General features: G+C 36.2%; 1 protein-coding gene across 2 annotated transcripts in view; it reads left to right on the forward strand.

Moving 5' to 3' along the window:
* Positions 1–17,854, forward strand: part of PLCB1 (phospholipase C beta 1) — a 663,189-nt gene that overhangs the window by 482,837 nt on the left and 162,498 nt on the right. For both annotated transcript variants that reach the window (XM_033094700.1, XM_033094701.1), the window contains exon 10: positions 14,387–14,533. In XM_033094700.1, coding sequence (XP_032950591.1) covers positions 14,387–14,533 — 147 coding nt within the window. The remainder of the gene's footprint in view (positions 1–14,386; positions 14,534–17,854) is intronic.

Raw genomic sequence — 17,854 nt, forward strand, 5'->3', positions numbered from 1 at the left:
ATAAAATGCAATGAATGTCTTTCCTACACTCTAGAACCTCTAACCCTAATTGATAAATCAGCCCTTACACAAATCTAGTGGAAAGACTCCAAGCCTGTGTTTAAGAAGCTAAGATTCTAATGTGGATTCTGTCTTCAGGTAGCCATGTCAACTTAAAAGGACTGTTTAACCTCACTGGGTCAAAGTTTATCTGTCCTGTTAAATAATAAAACCAAACAGAACAATGACGAGTAAATAAATTGCAGACGTGAGAATATTTTGAAAAAGTGAAAGTGCTAAATCCAAGTTAGGTGTTGTTATTATGAACTTTCACACAAAACCATCTTAACAAGTTCAACTTAATACAGAGGGACCTACAGGGACACAGAAAGCCATGACAGCTGCGTAATGGTGTTCATCTGCAAAGGCTGCTGACAAGAGCCATTTAGTGGAGATTATCACACAGTGTCTTGAACTTGTATTTGTTCATATGGTAATAGAACAGTTTTTGCAATCAAGGTAGAATAAGAATGTATGATACCTTTCAACCTCAGATACAATAATAATGCATGAGAACATATATAGAATATACTGGCTCCAGCATTAATGAAGAAATTGATAAAATAACAAAACCACAAAGTTCATATACTATACAAAAACACAGTTAGTTGACAAATGTAATAGGAAAGCTTGTGCCCAAGCAAAGATAATTGAAAAGGGAAAATTTAACAGACTATCTCTGAAAGCAGGCAACTAGATGTTGGTGAGCCATGAGATATTAAAGCCACCTGCACTTACTTTCTCTGAATTCACAGTCACAGCACCAGGAATAGACATGAGCCAAGGAAATAGCTTCTCAGTGCTGTGCTTGGAAGTGACGTAAGGAGGTGCTAAGTAAACCATTGGACCAGCAGCTTTCCAACGTGCTCTGGTGTCATTACATTAAGAGTGGGGATTGAATGATGATGAATGGATTCTCAGTTACCTAATCCTGATGACGTCCATACATTTGAGTGCCAGATCCTGCCTAATTGACATTTGGCTCAGCAGTGAGGCTGGTGGCCGTGCTAGCTGTCAGACACCTTGTCCACTTTGCCCATCTCAACTGTTTGATGCTCTCTGTGGATTTATAGGCCATCTGTCTTTCAAGGCAGAATTTGTAGAGAATTCTCTGTGTTTCCGGGATTTGAAAGCTGTTTCTCGCCTGTGTTGGGCTATTTTTATTTCTTTAAGCTCACCTGCATATTTTTTGCAAAACCCGCAAAATACTGTCACATCTTCTGTTTAGCATCTCTTTTGTCCTCACATTGACAAAGCTTTTTGTTGCATTTTATTTGTCTTCCTAAAAGTTAGACTCAGGGCTTGGAGAATAAAAATCCTAGAGGACGCCTTTAAATTACTTGCAAAGACTAGCATGTAAATTCAGTCTGGAAAAGAATTTTCGACTGTGATAGACAAATCCAAATCACAGAGCTAATCCTCACGCCTCTGCCAGATGGATCATTTGTCCTGCCTGAGCCCAGCTTCTTTTAACAGAAAGATTAAAGTAGCACATTTTAGTGAGATAAGTAAATCATGGGGAAAAAAACTCTTCCTTGGATACATTCAGGACTATTTTTAGGACTAATCCAGGGTGCCCAGATTGACTGCCACAGAAGTAGGACCCTCTCCTTTCCATCATTCATGCCCTCATCCAGGCCAGTGCTGGGTAAGTTATGCAGATAAACATAATCGATTGTACTCACCACTCTCTCTCCTTTAGTTGCCCTGGCATGGGCTCCAGATCCGGCTCTCACACTAAGTACCCCTGTGACCTCAGACACGTTGCTTACCTCTCTGAGCCGCTGTCTGTTCAACTGAAAAATGGGAGTTTAAAAGTACCTCTCTTGTCTGATTTCTGTGCCTGGCACAGAGTCAGTGCTCAAATAATGGTAGCTGATTGTCATTATTATTATTATTATTATTATTATTATTATTATTATTACTTACCTTATCCTAGTATATGATTATGTGCGGTGTCTTCTACAGCAGCATATTATTGTGGTTAATGGCTTGGTACATGAAGCCTGACTACCTTGGTCCAAATCGCAATTTATCCACTTACCAGCTGGGTGACCTTGAGCAAACTACTTGCCTCGGGTTGCTCATCTATAAAATAGGCATAAAAGCAGTAGCCGCTTCATAGTTATTATGAGGATGAAACGAGTTGCTATCTGCATATAGCAAGCAATATATAAAGGTTTGTTAGATGATACACTGAATGGAAATATATTAAATGCATGAAGCTCTTCAAAGGCTGGCTCTCTCTCTTTCTTTCCTATCCTGCTCCGACTTATGCAATTTATTTCCCTTAAAGTCAGAATCCATTATCAAAACTAAAAAAACAAACAAACCAAATGACTATGTTTGTAAACACAGCCAGCCACATTTTCTCTCCTTGAGCCTCCGCAGCATTTTTTTTTTTACTTTTACACTTTGCTGCTGCTGCTTCACATATTCTTTCAGGACAAGCTCAGGAGCGGTTCCATGTTGGTGTTTTGATGCTACGATGGGGTGATTTCTAAGGTAACTCCCTCCTACCCCCCAGTAAAAAAAAACACGTACTCAGCAGGAAAGAGCCTGACTTCAAAGCACCTTAGTAATGTGCCATGAATTCTATTTAGAGATTAGCTTTCATCGGCAGTGCTGTACTTTTTCCTTCTCCTAAATCACTGAGCTCATGTAAGTATCGTGAGAGAGAGTATGATGTAGAATACTCACCACCAGGCTCAGAAGTTTTAGGGCAGTGAGGAGCATCAGCTTGTTCCCTGACCTATGGAAAGTCACTTTGGTGTGTAAGTGAGGGCCTAGGGATTTATTTCATGTACTTGTGACTTTAAGAAGAAATTCTACCAGAGCTGATCAAAGATGTTAAAAGGAGAGGGTATTGACAGGGCAATTAACTTGCCCTGTGCAATATAATGAAGTACAGTAACTCTTCTATTGTTTAAGGATTGATTTGCCCTATTCTGAGTTATCTTAGTCCCCTTCTTCTGGTCTATTCTGATGGCTTTAGACATCTAATGCTGTTTGATTAGCACTTCTGCCAGGGGCTAGGCAGAGGGAGGGAATAAAGATAAAACTTGCAATCTCTCCAGGATTCTTGGTTGGGACTCAGCTCTCTACAACCTCCCTGTGATTCTTAAGTGCAGTTGTTGACCATAACGTAACATCAGTCAAAACAAGACCAATCCCCTTGGTTCTGGTCTGGAAGCTTGTAAGCTCTCATTGCTTTTCTTTGATATTTTTGTCTTAATCCTTCCTTGGCAGTGTCATTAATGGCTAAAACCAGAATTGCCATTTTTAGTTCTCTATGACACAAATTAGTTTCAGGGATTTAGTTGCCAAGGTAATACACAAAACCATTTATGATATGTATTAATACATAAATGTTCATATTTGTCAAACCCAATAATCATTCTTTCAGCTAATATTTATTGAGCACTTATGTGTCAGTCACTGTTCTGTGTTCTGAGGATCAGCAATAAACTGATGAATGTCCTGTCTGCTGGCTGGACTTCCCACTGAATGCCTGCCTCTCTTTGCTGGAGGCTTCCTTTGGCTCCTGGAGCCCTCTCTCTCTCCCTCCAGCTTCCTCTCCCCTTAGGTGGGACAACCTGCAAGTAGTTGTTTTACTCTATTTGTTAGTGGCTCCCCAATGAGATTAAATTTCAGTTGCCTACCGTAGTGATTTGCTTGATGATGCAGTATTATTGATTGCTTTCCCCACTTCCCACCAGTGTTTCCAAGAGACCACCTTTTAAATAAACAAATACCCAAATCCTGGCCTCAGGACATGTGATTTAAGGGAAACCCAGAATAAGACACTCTGTCCTCATGAAACTTACAATCTTGTAGCAGGAGATCAAAACTAACAAACCAGTAAATAGATAGAATGACAGATGGTGATAAATGACATGGAGAAATATTAAGTAGTATATGTAATAAAAGTGCCAGCAGGACGGGTCACTACTTGCATAGGATGGTCAGGGAAGGCTTGGGAAGGCTTGATGTTATGGTGACATTTGAGGACACCGTCAGTGAAGTTGAAATAATTTTTCTTCCCTCTGTCTTCATTTCTATATTGAAATAACTCAGGATGGTTCCTAAGTGCTAGAAGCCTTACCTAGTGTCTGTGCATCAAAGGACGAATGTTATATTTGGTCATCTACCCCAGTACAACCTCATTTCTTTCTGGTCTTGGCCATTGCTCATCTTTTTCAGGACCATGGTTTCATCCACATGTTTACTAGTCATGGGTGAACCACTAAAGAACTCTCTAAGATCAAACCCCGGTTCATCTATTTAGACCTTCCAGACAACTCTGCTCCTGCTGGTTCTGGCCACTGGGGAACACCTTGGCTTGTAATTTTCTGGAGCATCCCTTGGGAAAGAGCCATAAGCTTCTCTCTTTAGGACATCGAACTTGTCTGGGACTTCCCCTAAATACGGGGCCAAGGAAGCCTTGGTAGAAAAGTGGCTTCAAAGCCAAGCAGAAAATGAACCCTTTAGTTCTCCCTTCTTTGCCATCTCTTCCTTCCCTGAGGCAAATTTAGAATATTTTGTTGCTGCCTGTAGTGGAGAAGAGTGAGAAGGACTTTGGAACAATAAGGGAGGAAATATTTGCTAAATACTGCCAATTATTGCAGTACAAATACAATATGCAATTTATTTCAGCTGCCTTAGAATTTAATTCCAGAAGTCTCCATATTTTTTTTTTAAGATTTGATTGTATAATTTCTCCAGCAGTGCTTTGAACTCAAATTGTAACTTTACATAAAAGAATTGGGAAACAGAACTACAACTCTGGACATATTTTCTGCTGATGGAATGAGGTCATGAGGGACACATCCCATGACCACATGAAGGGAGTTGGTCAACTCTGCGACACTCATAAAATCAAAGGTTGATTTGACTCAGTCATGACTCCTGAAGAAGCTCGGGGTGTTGACAGATCCTTACACACACTACCATACCTGTTCCACAAAGCAGCCTGTGAGGTTGGCAGAAAAACCAAGAGGTCCAAGGAACTTCCCATCTCAAGTACCTTAAAGCTCAAGCTACCTCTCTGACTCTGACTACACTCTGCCTGGAAAAAGATGTAATGAGGAAAATCTGACAGATAAATTATCCATGTAGTGCCATCTGTAGGTGAGATATTAGCCACTGCGCACTTTTCATTAAAGATATAAATAAAATAAAACCAGTGAACCCCATGTTAGGTCCCCAACCAGGCGAAGCAGGTCTACAACAGAAAACCTTTGTTCTATAACATAAATCCCTCCTGATTTAATTTTACCTAAAAATACTAGGATCAAAGGATAACACCTGTAAAATATGACTTTTAAAAGGTAATCAACAAAAATGTCTGCATTATGGTATAGTAGAAAAATCATGGAACTTTAGGACAAATATGGTGAACTGAATATATTTATCTAATTAAACTCTTGAAATGACACTAAAATTGCATTAAAAGAGATACTATTGTAAAGGCATAACCTGCAAGGGTGAGGATAATAGGATAAGAGACAAAAATTACATGATTTGGGCAGTAACTATGTTTACAGCTAAATAGATCTAAGAAAACTGATCATGTGTCATCCATGTGAAAAGCTGGGAACCAACATGAGTTATTCTATGAAAACCTTAAAAGTCTCAGAAATTGATGGTGCTAGGATCCTATGGAAGTAGGTTTGAAGGTAAGGCCAAAAATAAGGAGGATTGATTAACAGCTGTTTATGGAATAGTTAGAACTCCCACCTGGGAGAAGACTAAAGGTATATTTTGTGGAGACAAGGGTATATTTTGTGGAGACAAGAAAACAGAGAGTTTAAGATGACACAGGCCCAAGGGAAGGCACTGCTACTATTTTGGAAGCAAGGAGATAAAGTGATCATAAGCATACTGAGTGCTGAGACCTCCAGCCTTCTTTCCCCATTTGGCTCTAGAATGATGGCATCCAGTTCCTTACTCTCTTGGCAAATGATTAAACAGATCTTCTCTCAGGACTCTGATCACCCCAAGAAGAGAGACCAAAAAGTAATGACATTATGGGTTACTTCAAAGAGACAAAGACTGATCCCTCTACAATGATACCTTATTAACTCTCTTAATTTTCATGGCATCAGATGCATTAAAAAATTTAACATGGACCAAAATTAACGTAAAATAGATCGAAGACCTAAACATAAGGCCTGAAACAATAAACTGCATAGAAGAAAACATAGGTGTCAAACTTATGGACCTTGGGTTCAAAGAGCATTTTATGAATTTGATTCCAAAGCAAGGGAAGTAAAAGCTAAAATAAATGAATGGGACTACATCCAACTAAAAAGTTTCTGCACAGTAAAAGAAACCATCGACAAAATAAACAGGTGACCAACAGAATGGGAGAAGATTTTTGCAAACAACACCTCCAATAAGGGGCTAATATCCAAAAAAAATAAGGAACTCATACAACTCAACAACAAAAAAACAAACAATCCAATTAAAAAATGTGCAGAGGACCTGAAGACACATTTCTCCAAAGAGGACATACAATGGCAAATACACATATGAAAAAATGCTCAACATCACTAATCATCAGAGAAATGCAAATAAAAACCACAATGAGGTATCACCTCACCCCAGTTAGAATGTCTATCATCAACAAGACAAATAGTAACAAGTGTTGGAGAGGCTGTGGAGAAAAAGGAACCCTCATACACTGTTGGTGGGAATGCAGATTGGTGCAGCCACTATGGAAGGCAGTGTGGAGGTTCCTCAAAAAATTATGAATAGAATTACCATATGACCAGCAATATCTCTCCTGGGTATCTACCAAAAAAAATCTGAAAACATTTATCCATAAAGACATATGTTCTCCAATGTTCATTGCAACTTTATTTACAGTGAACAAGACATGGAAACAACCAAAGTGTCCTTTGATAGATGAATGGATAAAGAAGTTGTCGTATATATACACAATGGAATACTATTCAGCCATAAGAAAAGATGAAACAATACCATTTGCGACAACATGGATGGATCTTGAGATTATTATGCTAAGCAAAATAAGTCAGACAGAAAAGTAAAGAACCATATGGTTTCACTGATATGTGGTAAATAAAACTGAAAACAACAAAAGAACTAAACAAACAAATGAAGAAACAAAAACTCATAGACACAGATAATAGTCTAGTGGTTACCAGAGGGTAAGGGAAGAGGGGGATGGTAGATGAGGGTAAAGGTTATCAAATATATGGTGATGGAAAGATAACTGACTCTGGGTGGTGAACACACAATGTGATATATAGATGATGTATTACAAAATCGTACACCTGAAATCTATGTAACTTTACTAACAATTGTCACCCCAATAAACTTTAATTTAAAAAAAAATCAGCTTTTAATCCACCGATTTAAAATGTAAACAGACAATTAAATATTACTAGACATATGAGGAAAACTTCTTGAAAAAGTAGAAATAAGCAGGAAAAAATAACTGTGGGAAAAACAATGACTATGTGGTTAGAAGTTTAAATATATATATATATATATATATATATATATATATATATATATATATCATTAAATCTTTAGAAGATAGCAGCATGTTGCACCTAAAGAAAATAACACAATGCTATTTTTTAACAAAAATGTCACAAAACAAAAGTGGCTCTTAGACATTAAAAAGAAGGTAGCAGAAACAAAATGTTCAAAGAAGTGTTGAAAATAAAGTTGAAGAAATCTTCAGAGAGTAGAACAAAGAAATAAAATGAAAAATCGGAGACAGAATGTATAAAAATTTAAAATTTCGCCAATATTCCAGAAAGAGAAAACAGAGGAAATAATCATAGATGTAATTCATGAAAATTCTCCCAAATAGAAGAATAATAGCTTTCAGGCTGAAAGGTCTCAAAAGGTACCCAGCACAGAGGATAAAGATAAACCTATACCAAAGAAACTGGGACTATTCTAGAAATTTCCAAAGAGAAAAAAGAAAACAGGCCACATTTCTGTTTTGGGGATGACAAATCACTAAGTCTTCAAACCTCTTAACAACCACACCTAGAATATCATACCTAACTAAACTAGCAATTGAGTAGGCAAATGTCATGAAGCCAGTTTTAGACATTCAAGTCTCAAAAAAGTTAACACTCATGAACCCTTTCTCAGGAAGTTACTTACAAATGACCTCTCACTAAAATGAAAAAGCTAACTATGAAAGAGGAAAACATGGTATACAAAAAAATAAAAGAAATTTAATGAAGAAAAGAAGTAAAAGAAATGAAAATTAATCAATAGAGAGTGAAGTAGGTCATTAGGCTCCAAGAAAGATCCTCAAGAAAATAAAACTGGGAAAATATTAGTTGGGGTTGAACATATTCCAATGAGGTTTAGATAACTGGTGGAGATTTGGAAGTTGCATTAGTTATGTGCAAAGAAATTAAGCACAGGACAAAACAAGACAATTATTAACTACAGGGAAAATTAAAAATCTTGCAGGAAAGGAAAAATAATATTTGGTTGACTATATGACTTAGCCTTGAGTAGAATATATCTTCATGATAATATAAGTACTGATTGCCAATAAAACTAAATTATAATATAACTATCTCAAAAGGATGGGAAGAATGTGTATATGGACTGTGGGGTAGAGAGAAGAAAGAGTAATATCTTCATCTCCCATCATAAGAATCAAAAAAATAATAATACAAACATATTACTTTGAGATACAGAAGTAAATATCAAAAACATCAACTAAAAGATTTGGAAGCATTTGCTTCTACCCAAGGAAAAATGAGGGAGCTTGTTTCTACCATCTAGTCTAGTACAACTAGTTCTGGCTATAGAAATAGATCTATATTTAGAAAACAACCCTAGCCAGTCGCTTATGGATCAGGCTGTTTGCCCCATAGCCATCTCCTGCATCCTGTGCATCAAGAGCAAATCATATGGAGCATCTTAACTTCACCTTGGCCACTCCACCCACTGGCTATTCTCAGCTTCTCACCATTCCTTCCTTCTAAATTCAGCCGAACAGCAATCAAAATTGGCTGATTTTCCTCCATCTTCTGCCCAACTTTGGCAACAGAAAGGTGAAAGAGAAATTGGAGCACAACTGGACCAAAATGAGTTGATTATCTCTGAGGATTCCTGAAATTTAAATCTTTAAGAAGCCAGAAGACTCCTATGTGGCCATCATGAAGTTATTTTGTTTGTCTGCTACCTGAGCACATTGCTCTGACTGCAAACTCTTTAGCTATGTCTGTGTTAGGACACTAGTAAATAAGTAGAAACGTGAACTGCACATCAACAGGCACCAAGAAGGAATTTTCCATGATACGTTTTATAAATACTTAAAGGTTGGGACCTGATGGACACTCCAAAAAGGAGTGTCCTAGCTCCAGGGTAAGTTCAACATCTGTTGTTCTTCCTGGAGAGATGTGAGCTGAAACATCTTTTCTCAGATGCCTGGAACAGAATGATCAAGCTGGAACATCCTGTTGGAAGTAGGTTTTCTAGACCTCGATAGATAAAGGGGTCAGGACCTGAGAAGATGGGAAAACCAGTCCACGAAGCTCTTTAGACAATTCTTATGTTCTATCTCCAGAGCTCCCTTTTCTGGACACAAATCCTCCTCATTCTTGGTTGCTCCCAAGATCTGTGGGATTGCCTGAGGTTTAGAAAAAGCACTGCAGTAGCTCATACTCCAGTAACTTATTCAAAGACCTTTGCATGCACTTGTAAGCATGAAAATACATCCATTTGATTGTCAGTGGATCTGCACGATTTTAAACCATCCCTGGAATCTATTGCTTTTGTCACAGCAGAATTTCGAATTTCTGTCTTCCTGACATGTTCTGGAGGCCACCAGCAGAGCCTCAGTCATTATCTACCCCCAGGGGAAGGAGGGAGGCATAAGGAGTCAGAGGCCCAGTTGTTACCCATGGCATTTGTGCAAAGCCATGTGACATTCGTGAGTTTCTTTGCACAAATGCAAAATGAAGTATGAGGAGACATATAAATGGCAATTGGGGGCCATCCTTTTGTCATGCCTCTTTCCTCTTGTGTCTCTTTGAAGATTATTTTTCCCCATTAAAGTCAGATCTTTTCACTTTTGCATCACCAGTTTCCTTCTTTGTTGAACACCAGAACTTCTTTTGAATGGAAAACTTCATAGGGCAGTTTTTTGTTCTGTTTTTCATTCCTTGAGGGATTTATATTTTTCCTACTTTGGCTTTAAGTGTTTCAAACAATATATATGCTTATGAAGATCTTTAGGTGACATTATATGAGCCACATATTCAATTGGAAGCATATCGATATTTTATTAAGAAAATATGTAACAGACTTTATTTTTAGCCTTTGCCAGCTGGCCTTATCCTGCTGAACTTCTTTTCCTGTTGATTTTATTCCAGAAAATTGTAGCATTGCTTTTAATTGTGGTTTCATGTTTCATAATCACATTCTGTTTTAATATAGCTAGTAATCATCCCTAATATATAAAACCACTTGAATTCATAGAATTTTAGAGCTGGAAGAGACTTAAGAGCCCATATAGTTTATTCATCTGATGGTTGAGGAATTTGTCCCTAATCAGTTGCTGCTGGCAGGAATGGACGCTGGATTTCTTGTGCTTTTACTAATTTTTTAGCAAAGCAATGTTTTTTCTATCTTAATTCTCAAGGTTTTTTATTTTTCTGTGCTCCTCAGTGGACCAGAAAAAAAAAAAGTAAGCAGTTTTGCAAAAATAGTGCAAGGTTGGTGGAAAAGGACTGATGCATTTAAGTTAGCAGCAGCAAATATTCAGCTGTATGTTATATGCAACAAAGGAAAATGCTGTATGTAAGGTTCTGTTTTCTGTCCCACAGCATTTACTGGTCAGAACTATTTTTGGCAATGAATTCCAGACTCCTTAGGTAACACCTTGCAAATTATAAACCGGCTACACCTTACCTTCACTTTTTCATTGGCTTTTCTTGAGTTTGACCTATCTCAGCCTAGTCATTTGATGTATGAAAATTTTGCACATTTGTTCTTTTAGTTAGCAAGGCAAAGCTTTTGGGTTGAAAGGTCATCCCCAGTGTCTGCTCACCTACAGTCTGCAATCACATTCTGAACTATACTCTAAACTCATTCATTATTCTTAGTCCAGGTTAGGTCAATTCATCACTGGGGATTTTTTAATTATTTAATATGATTAATTGTAAATAAGTCTCATAAATACTGATTCCCCTAACTCTTGTTTTTTACTGACTTTAATCTATGCTTTAAAAAATGTTAAAATTTTCAATTCCTATGAAATAATAAAAGTGGAGAAGATAACCCAAAAGTTATGTTTAATTGACTTATAGGACATTAACCAGCTTTGTATTCAATTTACCAATATTTTTCTAAGTTTTGGAATTTTGTTTGTTTGTTGCTAATGCTTATATATGTATGTATTAGTGTCTCATGATGTTTTGAAATGGCTTTGTCATCTTTCTTGTTTCCTTATTAATGAATTAGATAAAACTTTGGCACACATTTTTTGGCATGTTGGGAATTACAACTTGACTTTAATTATAATATCCTCATTTGAGAATGACAAATACATATCTTATATATCCCCACTTTAATTCATCATGTCTGCCATATTGGCATATGTTTTGTTTTCATTGCCTTTAAAAGTTGCTGATGAGGCAAAATGGTATTTATTCTTGCACAATAACAGACACAAGCTGACAACCTCAGGGGCAAATTCAGCACCATAAAGATAGTACCTTTGGTCACACAATATTTTATTGCTGTCATTTGCATGCCTTTGAGGTGTACACTTGCAAGTTTTCCACCCCCCACGGTTCTTTGGTGCACACGTTATTCCAACAGTCACATTACTTTTCTTTACTGACCCTTAAAGGTATTTGTATTTCTTGCCAGTCCTCTTGAGGAATAGCTGTAGAGAGAGATTGAGTTGTATGAAGTTGCCATTTGCATAGGTTAAAAATGCCGAGTATTAGCAATTTCATATGATTCTACCCAATCAGAAAAAAAGAATGTAACAAAATTACGCCATCCTTGGTGATCTGCCAGGTTTAAAACAATTCCTTTTCTATTTTGAATCACTAATCATCAAAGAGAAGTTCTGACACCTACTGCACAAAAGACATAAATGCACACCCTGCTTTGGAGGAGTTCACACCTAGTTTTCAAGGTGTGAACTATCTTATTTTCTATTAGATTATGAGCTCTTTGAAGGCAGAAGCTGTGCTTTACTGTGCTGTGTTTTTCTATCACATGGCAGATGCTGAATAAATCTTTGTTAAATGAATGGAAGGTAATGAGAGCGGGGAGAAGGAAAGAAAGGGGGGAGGGAGGGAAGAAAGAATGGACACTAGTTAGAGATGAAGCTAACAAATTAAAATTGACTTGTTGTAGGAAAAAAATAATACTACAAAGAAATTCTATTTTTTTTCAATTTACCTTTAAATGAGTTTTATAATACAAAATATTTTTTAAAGCCATCTATTGAAATGGCTCTAAATGGTATTGACTTTGGTTTGTTTCCAAAAATTGAAACCACTCTGAAAGGTTACATGAATTCCACCATAAATGAATTTTTGAAGGAAGGCTTCAAAGGCAGTAACCAAAGTGATTTCATCAATAGCAGCATGACTGGAATGATCACTCTGTTAGATAATTGTTATTTGGAGGTGAAAATTAGTATCTATTAGAAATTGATCACACAAACATACCAAGGTGAGGACTTTTTTGTCACATGTCTTATTTCTAATGCAACAGAACTTCTTAGCACTTTTTCCTTTTGTCACTATTAAAATTATCAAGGTATGTATTAGAGTTGATTTTTAAGATTTTCATAGTGTGAATAATTGTTCCTATTTAAATGTTTGGTTAGGAAGATTTTTCTTTTTATAGAACTCAGCTCCTCTCACCAAGAGCCAATAACCCAAGTTCTTTCTTTTTATTTATTTATTCCTGAAAGATATTAAATTACTTATCTATAATGTTTCCAGAACTGGGAAAAGTACTCATCAGTCATTTTGAGAAATTTACTGGATGTGAAAAGATTTATGCTGTGGTAAATAATCAATTCTATTTACAGATGACACACCTCTTACCATTCAAGAATAAAATAATGCTCAATTTTTTAACAAAAAAATTACAATTATTAGAAATCATGTTTTTACCTATAAGTTTAGTGCAGGGGTGAGGAGAAGAAAAACCACTTGTGAAAGAGTAAATTGCTAGTACTTTAAAAATTGTTTATGTGTACTAGAAGCCTTAAAACTATATATAGTCTTTGGACCAGCAATTCTATTTCTGGGAATTTATCCTACGGAAATAATTAAGAGTTGGTATAAAGAGTTCATAATATATTGATTAATGTAAACAAAGGAGGCTACTAAATATCATTGCATCCATATAGAATAATAATACACACATATTTTTCCTCTGGAAGCATACATACCTAAGATTTTAACAATAGTTACCTCTGAAAGAAAAGTCGGGCATGTTCAGAAAATTTCTATTTTTCCTCTTTGCTTATTTCATTTCCTAATTTTTCTTCAGTGAACATATACTACAAACATATTATTACATATTACTACATATTACTACAAAGCTATTTCAAAAGAAAAAAATAGTTAACATGGCTCTCTCTATGTATTTTATAAAAATACTATGATAAAGTTAAAGAATTATCTCAATCTTTAACATTAGTTACCTCAGGAAGGTTACCACAGAAGAAAAATGTCCCAGTAGGATCTGAATAAACTAAAATGTGAGTCATAGTTCTTCAATTTGAAGTAAAGTTATTCTAAGTAAGAAATAGAAAGATCTTTCTCATCAGCATTTGATTTTTTTTTTTTCCTAAGACAGATTCATTTGCGGTCTTTATTTTCTGTTTCAGGAAAAAAGATCATTCTTTGAAAACACGTTCACTTCACTTTAAATAATAAAACCACTTGTGAATAACTGTTTTGATTATAAAAGTAACATATATTTGTAATAAAAATTTGGAAAATCACCTCTAATTCTATTACCCAGAGATAAGCACTAATAACTTCATGTCCATCCATGAAGTTGATAACCATTCTTATATTTAAAAACAGGAGGTTGGTGTTTAGGCACTTAAAAGCCTCTGAAAGTCAGTGAAGCTCATGTAACTACATTTTTCTCTCTTATCTGTGGCATTTGGAGATAATTATAGTGAAATAGAATAATCCAGACTACTGTTTACCCATATTAAAATGCAATTGTGGCTATTGTCTTCTACCTTGGATGCTACCAGAGCTTTCTGGGGGGAAAAAATAAAAACAATATGATACCAGCAACCCATAAAAAGAATAAATTCACACTCTTCATAACTCTTAATTTCCTCCAGGACAGATATCAGTGGATGGATTTATGCGCTATCTGAATGGAGAAGAAAATGGAGTCGTTTCACCTGAGAAACTGGATTTGAATGAAGATATGTCTCAGCCCCTTTCTCACTATTTCATTAATTCCTCGCACAACACCTACCTCACAGGTACGAATGTATAGTTCTCTGAAAGTTACTTTAGCCAGTTCCACCAAGGTCGACTTTCTATCAGTCATAAGTGAAAGTATATTTTCTTTTGTTTTCTGTGAAATGCCTCTGAAAACTGGGGTTCATGACCAGAGGCTCCACCCGTAAGCAGTCAGATCCTTATTTGTGAAACAATATTATTTCTTCACACATATCTTTTTCAAAGTTTTCGTGTCTTCTATAATGATTCCATGTCTGGTATCTTCAGACTCATGGAATTTTTGTGTAACCGAACTCATTCTTGGTGGACTTCTTGCCATTTACAACCCAACTTAGTTCTCTGGACTTATTTTATGTACAGAAAAATTCTGAAGAGCTTAATAACTTTTGCACAAAGCACATTGCTAATTTGCCCAAGGTGGAACAGGGCTTTAAATATAAACAAATTGCCCTGTTAATGACAACCTTTAGTCGGTTGCAAATACAATAAAAGAGAAAAAAACACATTTCCTAATTTGATTCTAAATTGAATATTGCCATGGTTTTGAGTAGAGAATTAAGTTGAAAAAGATTAAAACATGTAAATGCATACATATAAACATATACTATATATCATCTCAACATAATTTAGAATTAAAGTTTTCAATAAATGCAGATTTTAATATGCTGAAAATGTTTTTATAAACAAAATATATTTCCAGAATACTTTCTGTATGGCAAATCTCTAATCACTGGGCTTGGAAAGAATTTGTAGAAAATTTAGACAATAAAAAAGACAAAAAACGCTTTTTAACACCACACCACTCTCTTGCTTCACACAGTCCATCATCCAAATGAATATAAGCTAGACTGACCTTACGACCCCCAGCACAGCCAAAATCTTCGTTCTCATTTAGTATCTCTGGGTTATAAATGCTCCTCGTGCCTTGGGGGAGATTTTGATGGCTCATGGCTCATTGTCCAGGGGTATATGATTAGTGTTGTGGGGTAGACCAGCAAAGCTATCTAAATAATGACAAGAGAGATCCAGGCACTGAATATTCAGGGACGTGTCCAAGAAAATCTCCTAGGATTCAGCCATCTGGCGACTCAGCAGTTCTGTCTTCTGAATCCCTTAAGGAGGCCTATTCCTTCTGGCTCAAACACGTGTTGGTATCAAGTCCAGCCTTGGCCTGGTATCCCACATTCCATGAAAAATAGGTTAGAATAGAAATGACTCTTAAACAGAGATAGCACTGTAGCCTCCAGACAGCTGGAATGGGCTATCTCAAGATGATTCCATATAATCTGAGACCATCTAGTCAGGGTCCTATAGTCTGAGTTGTACAGTCATTTGCACTGCAACTTGCATATTCTTCAGGAAAAATGGATTGGCTCTCTGACTACTTATGGTCTATTTTGTTTCAACTGACATTATTTACTAAGAGAGATTCATGCCATGAAACTAGATTTGTGTTTGACTCATTCTAAACCCTATTCCGGTCATCTCTTGCTGAATTAAAAAATGATAGCAAAACTCAGTGGCATAAAAAAAAAGCCACCATTTTAGTTTGATCCATATTCTGTATGTCAGGAATTCAGATAGCACACAGCGAAGATGGCTTGTCTCTTTCCCTGATGTCTTGGGCCTCAGCTGGGAAGTGAATGGCTCAGGGTGACGCAAATACCTTCCTTGCATGCTGGAATCATCTGGAGGCTTCTCTACCAACGTGTCTGGCATTTGGGCTAGAATAATACAACAGCTGGGCTCAGTTAGGACTGCTGACCTAATTGCCTACAGGAGGCCTCATCATGTGGCTTAGGTTTCCTCGCAGCATGGCAGCCCCAGAATAGGTGTACTTCTTATATGGCAGCTCATGGCTGCAAGAACAAGTGTCCCAACAAACAAGGAGGAAGATGAATTGCCTTTTTGCACTTAGCCTCAAAGTCCTGTGCTGTCACTTCTTTTATTATTTGTTAAAACACTCACAGATTCAAAGGGAGGGGACATAGACCACAGCTCTGGAGGGAAGGAATGTCAAAATCTTTTTAGCCTTATTTTAAAACTACTGACTTTAAGAAGAAAGTGTTCACTTAGCTCGCTTCCTTGCATTCAGTTTCTTAGGCCTATTTCAAAAGTTTTGCAGCTCCCACTCAAGTTGATAAGCCGTTATAAAGGATTTCTTTTTTTCTTCTCACGTGTTCTTAATCTTATTTGGTACTATTGACCTATTCAGCAGTCTGGTGATGCCTAGGAACCTTTCTAAGAATAGCGTTAAATGTATAAAATAAAGTACATAGGAGTTAAAGGGAAATAAATTCTTCTGAAATATTTTTATCAAATATTAAAAAAAATTTGTGTGATGAAATAATATATATTGTATTAACACAATTAAAAATTACTATAAATAATATGTTGTGATGTTTGCAACAATTGGAATATATTAAAATATCTGTGATTTCTACTTGTGACAAAGTCACAGGTCCTGCTATTACTACTATGATTTGCGACCCACATTCATAACGGAAGAGAATGTTGAATTTCATATAGAGGTTAAAATGAAAGATGTAATCTTTTTTCTCATTCAAGTTTGAGGAGGTTTATAAAACTACAAGTTAAGCATCCATATCTTTGACTTGATAGGATCCTAAGAAATATAACTTCAAAGACCTTGACATGTGATGGAATCTTGCATTTATTACACAGGACCACAAGACTCTTAAAAATACATAAATGTATATACAGTTAAATTTTGGACACTGTGTACGGTTTCGTCTACCTGGAGGTCATTATATGCAGTAATTTTACTAATAGTCATTTTAAGTCCAAAAATGCTTTCAACTGATTTATTTAATATAGTTTTTCTATTATTTGTCCTATAATAAATGACCCAGTGATAGCAAAATGATTGAATGACAAGACTGCCTGGATATACACTCTATTATTTTCACCTTCTTTCAGAATATATTAATTTTTCTCTTTCTGTGTATCATTATGGACTTATGGTTTTCAGATTTTATGTTTGTTCACTCAACCACAGCCATTATTCTTCTTTCAGTGGTCAAATTGTCTCAGCTTTAGTTGGTGACAACATTTTCTTAGGCTGGTTTCTATGTCCTTTTGACATTGACCCATTGATCTTTGAAAATGTCCTTGCTTTCTAGCATATAAAAATCTTCCATGCATACCTTGTTCCTTTCTGCAGAGCACATGGAATCAGAGTTTTCCCCAATGAGCCCTGGTTCCTTTTAGTGAGAAAGAAATTGTATGAGTAACAGCAATTTGGACGCTGCCCTATGGAACTTTGTTTCTAGACCTTTTCCGTGATCAAAACAAGAGAAGATAAATATTTTCTTTTTTTT

The sequence above is a fragment of the Rhinolophus ferrumequinum genome, chromosome 23 (genome assembly GCF_004115265.2).
Source record: "Rhinolophus ferrumequinum isolate MPI-CBG mRhiFer1 chromosome 23, mRhiFer1_v1.p, whole genome shotgun sequence".
NCBI classification, from domain to species: domain Eukaryota; kingdom Metazoa; phylum Chordata; class Mammalia; order Chiroptera; family Rhinolophidae; genus Rhinolophus; species Rhinolophus ferrumequinum.